Here is a 12,605-nt window from a genome sequence, read left to right on the forward strand (position 1 = left end):
GAGCGAATGGTAAAATAAAAATTTCGAAAATAATGTGGAGAATGCCTCATATAAACGTAGAGGACAGTGTCAGATTGAAACTGTTAAAGACTTTAGATTCTCGTAAACCACTTTACATCGCTTTTAGAAGTTGGGAATTATTTGAACAACCATATTTACCACAAACTACAAAACATTCGTGGGCCGTTAAAACATCAACGCATACGGAAAAACCTAGATATGTAATTATAGGATTTCAAACTAAACGTAAAAACAAAATAACACCTGACATGAGTAGATTCGATCACTGTTCTCTAATATCACTCAAAGTATTTTTGAATTCGGAATCATATCCTTACGATAGTTTAAACATTGATTTCGATAATGATAAATATTCAGCATTATATCAAATGTATTCATCGTTTCAAGATAGCTTTTATAATATAGATAACGGTGATCCTATTTTGACTAAAGAAGAATTTAAAGANTTATATCAAATTCATCGTTTCAAGATAGCTTTTATAATATAGATAACGGTGATCCTATTTTGACTAAAGAAGAATTTAAAGATAACGCTCCTATAGTTGTTATCGATTGTTCTAAACAAAATGAAAAAATTAAGAGCGCTCCCGTTGACGTTCGAATTGAATTCGAAACTAAAATTCCTATACCAAACGATACANTTGAAACTAAAATTCCAATACCAAACGATACATCAGCATATTGTCTTATACTACATGATAAGATTTTCGAGTATAACGCTATGACCAGCGAAGTACACAAGGTGGTTTAATTTATGAAATAAAAAATTAATATAAGTATAATATTTTTTTTAATTTAAAACAATTACTATTGTACATAATTAGTTATAATTTTTAGTTATTTATGTTTTACATTTAATGATTAAACTTAAATTTATTTACAATATTATACATTATTAATATCTTTATAAATTTATTTATTACTATTGTTATTGAAATAGTTATTTAACTTTTTTTTTTTCCAATGTTTTTGTTCATATTCTTTGAATACAGCTAGTGATAATTCATCTGTCTCTCGAGCACATTCTTCGTCGTCAAATTCATTATTCCAACTCCTAACGTCTTCTGAAACACGATAATAATTTTATTACTATTTAAAACAGATTTATAATTTTTTTTTACTTACTTATCATTTCTTGGTAATCTGATGTCTTTACATCATCAACCCACGTTCCCTGTGTTATTAGGTCCAATAAATCTTCTTCCGTATCAAAATTCAACCATGGATGTGCTCCGAGATAAAGACAATTTTCATTAACTGATTCATTATTTAACTGATTCTATTATTATAATAAAAACATGAAAATTTTTTAAATATATATAAAATATTAAACACATACCGTTTCATTTAACCAAGTTTGATGTTGGCCCGCATCGATCATCGAATATGATGCAGGATTTTCTATTTCATTAACTATATTTAAATAATAATCATCCATATTCCAAAAATCTGGTAATAATTCTTGAGACTGCGAAAATATATATATTTTATTATAATCGCATAAATAAAATTATTTTTAAATTACTTACCATTGTTTGGGAAAGCGGTTCAATTTTCATCTCGTTTATTATATCTGCGAATTCTTCTTCGCTAAGTAGTGGAGACAGCGGTTCACTTCTCATATTATTTAGAATTTGTAAAAATTCTTCGTTGTTAATACTTTGTGATGACATGTTGGTTATAACGCTTTTGATCGAATGACTGTGGTGATCACACATACTCTTATACAATCTTACAGTAGAATTTCAAAATGATGAATTAGCATTTCTTTTGACACTGCGATTGGTTTAAAATTGGTTGACGTTTTAAAAACAATTGCTGGAATGGGTACTGTGAGATATATATCAGTTTTTAAATTTACTTCGTTATATTTTTGTCTTAAAATTTGCTGATTATGTGTTATTTAAATGCTAACTGTTTAAATCATAAAATAACCAACTTGCGTATTATATATACATGCATTTAAAATATTATTTCAGCATTTTGTCTTATCTAGCAGCATTTAAATTTTTTTCTTTTTAAGTGATATGTAATCATAGAAACGATGACTGGAGTTATAGAAATATGAATTAAATTTATCGTATCTGCTTTTGTGAGAAATTAAATTTTCTTGATAATATACTCATAAAGTATGCAGTTATAACTATAAGTTACATATTTTATTTTCATAAAGCATTTAATAATGTGTGTTTAATATCACAATAAAGAATGAGACGTTATACAATAGTAATATATCTCACAAATTTGTTGTTTGTATATATANTTATGTATTCTTATCTCACAAATTTGTTGATTGTATATATTATTTTGATAGAAAATTTTTTTAATCAATTATCAAACAGTTAGTATATATAATAATTTTTATTTTAATTAAAAAATGTTTTACAATACAATTATATCATTTCAAAATTGTTTACAATTATTATTGTTTTTTTATTTTANAAAATGTTTTACAATACAATTATATCATTTCAAAATTGTTTACAATTATTGTTAATAATATTTTTTTATTTTGTTAACCAAATAAATCGTTACAATTTTCCCATATTTGAATTTGATCATTAAATGGATTAGATAAATCATTATTTATACGGTGAACATTATCATCTTGTACATTTTCGTTGTGATTTTCCAAATGATCTTGTTGGTCATCGTTTTTACTAAAAATTTTAATTTTATTTAGTATTTTTAGCATAAACAATTTAGTGAAATATCTACCTTATATTTTCATTTGTCATCTGCTTAACATCCTGATTGGTTTGATGTTTGAAATCCTCAATGAATTGTTCCCATATACGTTTAATGATACATTTATAATCGAAGGTAACTATTTCTTTGTACAGTGCTGTTGATGTCTTTGGCAATAACGATATATCCATACTTTTCACGATGGAATACATTAAATTTTCGGGTAATACTAAAAACTTATTTATTACCAAATCCTTTACTTTTTCGTAAACTTCTTTACTTTGTGTGTACAATAAGTTGCACGTTTCGTATTTCTCTTTGGTTACTTCCAGGAGACATGACTTCATTTCTTTCAACGCAAATAGATTTTTTTCGGTCAATGATATACGCCCCATTTTTTCTTCTTCACTGCCTTTACCCGATATTGATAAATAACTTTTTGAGAAACATTTCGATTTTACAATGTTAAAAACGGAATTCAAATAAATTTTTGATTTACACGATTCGTCCATGAATGAAATAACTTCATCGATTAATTGTAAAAAATTAATAAATTTATCGATATCCATCCAAAAGTACATACTTGGAGATATTATTATCACCACTGGAGAATAACGGTCGCTTAACCATGTGCAGCCGATGTGTATAAATTTTCTCTCTGCAAAACTTAAATTGAATACAGAAGTTCCTAGTACAGCAAAGTCGGGTTGAGATGGATAACGCATAGTCATTTTAACATCTTTCACACCTGCAGCCATGTTCATATTACAATCAGACACTTAAATACGATAACACAATACTATTATTTCTTCAAGTTCAGCCGTGTTTTATATTAATTATTGACTAAGGGCGTATTTAATTTATTGGTGGGAGGAGGAGAAGGTGCTGCTTTCAGGCGTTTAAATGTAAAAAATGAGGAGGTAACACTCCTCAAATAACAGTAGTGTCGTACATTAAATCATAATAAATATAATATATATTATCTGTTATCAAAATAACCTCACTGATAAACACTTATCACACTATCCTATGAGTATAATAATGTAATAACGGAAATTATATAATCTGTTATCAAAATAGCTTCACTGATAAACACTTATCACACTATCCTATAACTATAACGCTTTTTTTAAATAAGTGGGAGGAGGAGGTTCCAATTTTTATGTGATAAGAGAGGAGGAGGAATTTTGGGAGGTGGCCCCACAAACACACATCATACCGAGTACTTGTATTTCCTCGTATCTGAATTTACATTTTGATGGCTTCAATTTTAGATTGTACTGTCTAAATCTCTGTAATGTTATATCTAATGAATATAAATATTGATTGAAAGATTTTCCAAATACTGTGCAATCATCTAAGTAGCAAATATTATTTTTATAAGTAAGACCTCCCATAATTTTGCACATAGCGACCTGATATATTGCTGGAGCATTATTAAGTCCCATTGGAAGTCTTTTGAATTGAAAATGTCCCGTATCAGTAGAAAAAGCTGTATATTGTCGAGAATTTTTTGATAGTTTGAATTGATAAAAACCACTGGACGCGTCTAATAATGACATACGTAAACATTACCAAAATTAATAAAAAATTTTGGACTTTATTTTGTTTTCACGGTGAAAATGGCTACCGTATGCTATTTTTGTGTTGAAATTTTCGATCTTAAAATTTATATTTATATTTTTATCTTTATAACGCTATAATTTTTTGAAAAGTGTATGGATCATTATAATTTTTTAAGAGAAATAATACTTATATATTTCTTCCTTTATGCAAGGGGGGTTCAAAACTTAAAAATGCATATAGAAAATAAAACTTTTTCAACTTAACTTTTGTAAGTGTTTCGAAAATACTAACACTTTTATATATATCTTAAATTAAACCTAATGTAATATACTTTATTATGAAAAAACAGACATTAAAGTTAATAAAAAAAATACAATTTTTGTAAAAAATTCTTTTTATATTCTTAACTTTATAATGCTATAACTTTTTGAAATATGTATGGATCATTATATTTGTTGTGAGATAAGTACTATTTATATTTATATATTATTAATATATATATTTATTTATTCATATATTACACTTCTAAATCATAAAACTTGTAATCAGAATATAATTGATGAAATAGGAGATCATGTAGCTTTTGGAATAATCCATTAATTTTTTTTAATTAAACACTATATACAGATTTGCATTGAAGCGCTTTTTATGATAGTGATTTTAATCACTGTCAGATATCATCTATGCTGGACCCAACTATGCCATGACTCCACTGTGCTGGTTTTTTTTTATGAAAATATGATATTCAGTCATTAAATATTTATGAGTAAAATTATTCTGCACTGAACTTAAAAATAGTTCTGGACATGCCATTGCAGTGTGGTACTTTTTAGCTAGACCGTGCTGACGGGTCTAAACTCTATCCCTTTAGTAGTTCACTAATTGGAGGCATTGGGGCTGACTAGTGCATACAACGGGAGGACTCAAGAAGAGCTTAAAACGACGAACTCGTCATCAAGAAATATTTGTTAATTTGTGTACTACTTTTTGTGTCTACGTCGGGGCACTACCGACATACAACAGTAGTAAAATTTTCACTTGGTTATTTCTTGCACAGCAGCGATAATATGGTATATTTTGTTCTACCATTAATTTTGAAGCCGTTTTGAGTAATAGTAAAATAAGTAAATTCTTGTGCTATAATGATCTAAAAAATTTTTTTTCATACTATCATGATAATATATATATATACTTTGTTTTTTTAAATGGTAACACATATTTTGAATTTAATAAAATATTTGAGTTTTTAATTCAATAGTAAATGGCATTTGAATTTTTAATGAAACTTAATTTGTTTATTAGATATAATAATTTAAAGTTTCAAATTTTTGAGTTAATATTTAGGTATAATACACAAGGGATTACAAAAACAGGTAGCTAATTGGTTTTTTATGATATTGCTATCACAGTCACGGATTGTTTATTATCAATTGTGACTATCAATAGATATACTTTTTGAATTGTCAGTTAGTGTATTTATTAGCTCACAACAATNTCAGTTAGTGTATTTATAAACTCACAACAATGTACCTTACTATCATTGATAATAACAATGCTGTGTACCTGCTAATATCGATGTCATAAAAAATCAATTAGCTACCTGTATTTGTAATCCCTTGTGTATTATACCTATATATTAACTCAAAAATTATTATATCTAATACACAAATTAAGTTTCATTAAAAATTCAAATGCCATTTACTATTGAATTAAATACTCAAATATTTTATTAAATTCAAAATATGTGTTACCATTTAAAAAAACAAAGTTGACACCCTTACCAGGCATAAGGGATGAACTTAAAAAGTATTACATAGTTAATAATTCAAGAATAATGTGTAACTAAAGATAATAATAAAAAAAAATTTTTAAATTATTATTATTCTGTAAGTAATTGAGTGGGTTATGATAAAAAAATCACCCTGTATATATATATATTTAATAGAGACAATTTAAATTTAACCATAACTGTAAAATATTTATTCATTTTATTTCTACTAAGGTAATTAAATTTGGATCAAACAATTACTTTATACTATTATGTTTATTATGATACAAAATGCATATATATATATATATATTATACATATTAATTTAAAATTTGTTTAATATAAAAATAAATTTATTTTTTATGTAGATTTTTAATAATTTAAGAAAAATATGAGCAACTAATGTTGCTTTGTTGACATAATAATTTCAAATTTATATAAAGATAAAAAAAACGTAATTATTGTTTCTTCTCTTGAAAAACTGAATAATAATATTAAAACAACTTATGAGGATCCTAGTTTGGCTAGGTTATTTTTATAGCAATTAACCGTATGCTAACGTAAATATCAGCTCAAGTATTTTACAACAAATGCAAGCTGATAATGAAATTTTAAAAAAACTAGTCGCGGAACTGCGAGAGAGCAATGAAAAATAACAAAAAAAACTTTTTGAAATGAATCAAGGAAACTCTGATGTAATTATGAGCTTACCTAAGAAAACGATTCAATTATCAAAGGAAATCGCGATTATTTCCGCCAAAATTCGTAAACCAAACCCAACCCATAACAGTATGTGGTGTTACCGACGTAAAAAAGTTTATTAGCAACTTGACATTAGAAGAGGCTAAGGATACTGAACAACTTGTCAGAATCTTAGCTAATGGTGATATTAAGGTTTTAACGAATGATGAACATCAGTTTCGTCGAACAGTGAACATTTTAGAAAAGCAAAATATTGAATACTATCGATACCAGCTTAAAACTGAAAAAATATTTAAAGCTGTGATTAGAGGTTTACATCTTCAGACTGACATTTGTGATATTAAAAGAGAGTTATCTTACTTAGGTCACCTGGCTCATAATATTACAAATGTTCAAATAAAAAATAAAAAAGATCAAAATAACAAAAACAGTGATTGGATACACATTAGACTGCCATTGTTTTTTGTAGAGTTCGAACCACAAACAAACAATAAAGACATCTGTCAGGTAGATAAATTGTGCTATCACAAGATTCAAGTGGAGCACCCGAGGAATAAAAAGAAAGAAGTACTACAGTGTAAAAACTGTCAAGCTTTTAACCACACACAAAACTACTGCCACAAAACTCCAATATGTGTAAAATGTGGTGAAAAACACAAATCCGAAGCTTGTACTAAGTCTAAAAAGACTAAAGCAATATGTGCAAACTGTGGTGAAAATCATACAGCCAATTGGATAGGCTGTTCGGCTTATAAAGCAGCTGAAGCAAAAGCTAATCCAAAAAAGGTGACTGCAGTCCAACGCATACAGTCAAAAGCGTATACAAATTTAAAAAGTGGTATTTCTTACGCACAAGCAACCAAAACAAATACCGAGACAGAGGTCGAAAGTAGAACATCATTACAAGCTTAGCCATCACTTTGCGATGTATTATTAGCCTTAAATAGTGTTACCCAAATATTAGCCAAACTAACATTAGACGTTGATAAATTGAAAAATAATCAGCCTAAATCAACTAAAAAACAAAAAATGACTAAGAAAAACAAAAAATTAGTAATTCGTTAAGAATAATAACCTGGAATGTCAATGGGCTTATTCAACGAAAAAAAGAACTACAAACATTTTTATACAACGAAAAAATAGATATAGCTCTTATATCAGAAACTCATTTTACTGACTGGTTATTTATAAAAATTTTTGGTTATAGATCATACACAACACAACACCCGAGTGGTAGAGCACGGGGGGTACAGCAATAATCATAAAAGAATCTATTAAACACTTTGAACTTGAAAAATTTCAGCACGAAGCAATTCAAGCTACTAATGTTTGTATTAATGACGGCCGTAATAATATAACAGTCTCAGCAGTATATTGTCCTCCTTCAAGACAAATAACTAAAGAAAATTTTATTAGTTTGTTCCGAGCCCTAGGTGACCGATTCATCGCAGGTGGTGATTTCTATTGTAAGCACCGCTTTTGGGGTAGCGATAATAGTACCAGTAGAGGTAAGCAGCTCTATGAAGCCGGCATTGAAATTAATGTAGAATATCTAACAACTTGTAAGCCAACATACTGGCCTAATAATCAAACGAAAAGACCTAGTATGCTTGATATATTTGTACTTAAAGGCGCGAACTCAAATTATACTAATATTGAAGGAATACCTGACTTAACGTCAGACTATATACCAGTGCTCTTAATACTAAGTTCGCACGTAATAAAAAAACAAAGATGTCCTGTGCTCATAAATAAACACACAAATTGGGAAACTTTTGTAGTAATATGCTCAATGCTTTGCATTACGCATCTTCCAATTATTAATGAAAAATGTATAATCTGTATTTTAAATAACTTGTAAACAAACAAATAATTTATCTGTCATAACAAATATGATGTTCAACACAATTTCTTATTATTTATATATATATGTCAATTTATCAATTGTTAAATATGTTATCTGAATATAATAATCCTGTAATGCATAATTAATACAATAAACTAAAAAGATTACTAAAAGCGCTGACAACAATATCCCTGGATTGGGGGTAATATCATTTTACTATAAAAAACACAGAAATCCTTTCAGTCGGAGAGAGTCAGGGAAAGACTCCAGAAAGACGAAAAAAAGAAGAAGTGACAGCGACCAAAAGAGTTCGTTTTCTTCGAATTGAAATAAGAATAAAAAAAGTAACAATTTATCAGTCACAGCCCTGTATTGTTGTCGGCTGACTTTTACGCGTTTTATTTATATATTAAAAGAACTTGTTTTAATTATTTATCTTTTGAAGAAGTGCGAATTAAATACTTTTAAACTTATATAAACATATCGAGATATTTATCAAATCATTTTACAAGCAATTTACAAGAATAAAAGAAGTAAGTAATTTTATGTTATCCCAATTATTTGGAGTTAATAAATTTGAGTAAAGGATGACAAAGCAATAGATCATTTATTAAATTAATATCTTAAAGTGTCAATTTTGACTGGTTGGTTAAAGAAATTATACATAATCACGTTATATGGTATTCGTGAACTGGCTCTGCCGTTTCGTTGCCTTAAAGATGTTTTAAAAAACCTAGCGTGATTTCTACTGTATAAATTAGGCTCTGGTATTCGTGGACTGGCTCTGCCGTCTCGTTGCCGAGGTATTCGTGAACTGGCTTCGCCGTTTCGTTGCCTCTTAGTTAGGACATTAGAAACTAACCAGACAAAAGTTTATTCTACCTCTATAAGAGGAACTTAATATATATTTTTATATCTACTTGTCTTTGTCGTTCTAAACCCTCGAACCATACGACCCCGATAGAACCACAACATCAGGTTCTCACTATACCCATCGCTCATTTTCATCATTTATATTTTACCAACTTTTTACCGATTTTATTTATATTTTTGAATTATAACACTTTTCGTGACCATTTAGACATAAGAATTGACTTGTCAGTTAAACTCAAATCTACAAGTGACATAGAGATAGCTGTACAGAATTTAACAGATAACATAATTATAGCTGCTGAACAATCTACACATAATAATGAAGTTATGTTCGAAAAAGAAAAGACTTATCCTTTAGAGATAAGAAACTTAATTCAACTTAAAATAAAAGCAAGGAAAAAATGGCATCGAACACAAAATCCAGTTGACAAAAGCGACTGGAATCGACTCAACAAAATCCTAAAAAAAAAAAAATGTTCTCAATAAAAAATGAAACTTTTAAAGCATATATAGATAATTTATCTGTAACAGAAAATACAGACTACTCGTTATGGAAAGCAACCAGACGTATGAAAAGAACTCAAGTATATGTGCCACCAATTTTAAAGGATGATAATACATGGGCTCGAAGCAAACAGGAAATATCTGAAACTTTTGCAAGTTACTTGGAATATGTATTTCAACCTAACAACACACAATCTGATTTAAACACGACGTACTTAAACTACGATATCACAGATCAAACTACAGATCGCATTAAATATTTCACGCCTCTTGAAGTTGCAAATGATATAGATAAAAATCTTAAGTCTAAAAAGTCTCCGGGTTATGATAGGATAAATCCGCGTATAATTAAAGAATTATCTCGCAAAGCAATCATCTTATTAACTTACATATTTTTGCCTGCTTACGTATAGAATATGTACTTGCAAATTGGAAAAAAGCACAAGTCATCATGTTATTAAAACCAGGAATGCTGCCTATGAGTACTAGTTCCTACAGGCCGATATCACTTCTTCCTACAATATCGAAACTTTTCGAAAAACTACTTTACATTAGATTGAATCCTATTATTCAAGAACGTCAACTAATTCCTAACCACCAGTTTGGATTTCGTACTAAACATTTCACCATAGATCAAGTACATCGCGTTACAAACGTAATTAGTAGAGCTATGGAGAAAAAAAAGTATTGCTGTGGCGTTTTTCTCGACGTTTCTCAAGCCTTTGACCGCGTTTGGCATTAAGGCTTACTATATAAATTGAAAAAGCAGTTGCCTCGTACATTGTGTAGGCTACTAGATTCATACTTAGTAGAAAGACAGTTTCGGGTAAGTCACGAAGAAGCTGTATCTGAATGGAAAGGTATTAAAGCAGGGGTACCTCAAGGTAATGTCCTCGGGCCTATACTTTATCTACTTTATACTTCTGATATTCCTACCTACAATAAAACAACAACAGCTATGTTTGCTGATGACACAGCTATATTGTCATGTGATAAAAATCTTTCGATCGCCACAAAAAATTTGCAAATAAATGTTGATAGTATCCTTACATGGACAAAAAGATGGAAGATACTATTAAATAGTTCAAAATCAGTACACGTGAACTTTACAAATAGAGTAACAAAGCCCAACCCGATAATGCTTGATGTTAAATTAATCCCACAAGAAAAGTCGGCAAAATATCTAAGTATGCATTTAGACTCTAAATTAAACTGGAGTATACACATTAAAATTAAATTAAAACAAATAAAACAAAAAAGAAGTAATATGTATTGGTTAATTGGTCAGAGATCAAAATTATCAATAGAAAATAAAAGATTACTTTATGTATCTATCTTAAAACCAATATGGACTTACGGCATTCAACTATGGGGCTGTGCTAGCAAGTCTTAGATTGATAAAATTCAAACTATGCAAAACATTACTCTCCGTACTATTACAAATGCGTACATGTACGAAAAAAATGACAATATTCATAAGGATATGATGATACCAACCGTCAGAGAAGAAATTCAACGGTATGTCAGGGCACATGAAAATCGTCTGAAGACCCACGTCAACAAAGCTGCTTCTCAACTGTTTAATTACTCACAAGATGTTAGAAGATTAAAAAAAAATAAACCATACGACTTATTGTAAATATATATTATTTAATGTAAATTTACTGAAGTTTGGAGACTCTTCACTGGAAGTTTCTCTCCTTCATTGTGTATAATATCTTAACTATACATTTTATGTAATTTTAGATGTAAACGTTTATAAAAAAATTTGATTAAGACCGCAAGGTCGTCTCAAATATATATTACTTGTAATAAAAAAAAAAAAATTTTTTCAAATATTGTATTTACTTTGCGAGTAATTGAGTTTTATTGTGATATTATGATAAATCAATTACTCTGTATATCTAGCCTAAAACTACATATGTTTTCAGTCTAAGAAGTAAAATATGAGTTCTCTTAAAATTTCTCTTTTTTGGCATCTGTCCTCAGTTATGGTGTAAAATAATTTAAAAGATTATAAAATATTTTAACCAGAACCATTATAAAAAAATTGGATGTTTTAAGATTTTATAGCTATTAAATAGTAGTTTTAGAATATTAAAATGTGAAATTAAAATTGTCCTTAGAATACTAATATTTAATATTTTTATGTTCAAAAATTGTATTAAAATATGTTAAATTTCTTAACACAATTAAAATTAACTAGCACGCAGGTATATTTTGACTAGCTTATATCATTGTGTACTATACGAAACTTACGGTAATTAGAACGTGCTAATATATGTGATTGATTTTTAAAAATACTAAATTTGTATTCTTACCACGTCTTACCCTAGAATTTAATATTTTTATTGTCATGTTTGGTAAATTTTATCAATTAATTTCTGTAATATATGTATAATAATACTTAAACTAAGTTATATATTGCTTTCAAAATACATCATTTTTACACACTCATGTCAAGGTAACCTGGTTAAATTTTCACCTAACAATTTTATCAATAAATGGTAAATTCTTAGTAATATTTTTGAAGATAGATAAATAAAACACTGTTTCACCTAAACTCACAGTATTAAAAAGAAATCCAAAGTTTGTTCTTCGCCTAAAAAGTATTAGTATACAAAAAAAAAAATTAA

At 28.2% G+C, this 12,605-nt stretch overlaps 3 protein-coding genes across 3 annotated transcripts in view; all 3 read right to left on the reverse strand.

Moving 5' to 3' along the window:
- Positions 1-12,605, reverse strand: part of LOC126896621 (peptidyl-prolyl cis-trans isomerase-like 3) — a 210,369-nt gene that overhangs the window by 45,155 nt on the left and 152,609 nt on the right. The window lies entirely within an intron of this gene.
- On the reverse strand, positions 844-2,218 carry LOC126896618 (uncharacterized). Its single transcript, XM_050669559.1, has 4 exons — positions 1,551-2,218; positions 1,361-1,489; positions 1,147-1,300; positions 844-1,085 (listed from the first exon to the last, which is right to left on the reverse strand). The coding sequence occupies exons 1-4, from the start codon at positions 1,737-1,739 to the stop codon at positions 934-936; spliced, it is 624 nt and encodes a 207-aa protein (XP_050525516.1). The 5' UTR covers positions 1,740-2,218; the 3' UTR covers positions 844-933.
- On the reverse strand, positions 2,484-3,681 carry LOC126896609 (uncharacterized). The gene is made up of 2 exons (XM_050669550.1): positions 2,740-3,681; positions 2,484-2,681 (listed from the first exon to the last, which is right to left on the reverse strand). Exons 1-2 carry the CDS (start codon positions 3,471-3,473, stop codon positions 2,537-2,539), a joined length of 879 nt encoding a protein of 292 aa, XP_050525507.1. The 5' UTR covers positions 3,474-3,681; the 3' UTR covers positions 2,484-2,536.

Source organism: Daktulosphaira vitifoliae, unplaced genomic scaffold (genome assembly GCF_025091365.1).
Source record: "Daktulosphaira vitifoliae isolate Bord-2020 unplaced genomic scaffold, ASM2509136v1 Scaffold_1, whole genome shotgun sequence".
NCBI classification, from domain to species: domain Eukaryota; kingdom Metazoa; phylum Arthropoda; class Insecta; order Hemiptera; family Phylloxeridae; genus Daktulosphaira; species Daktulosphaira vitifoliae.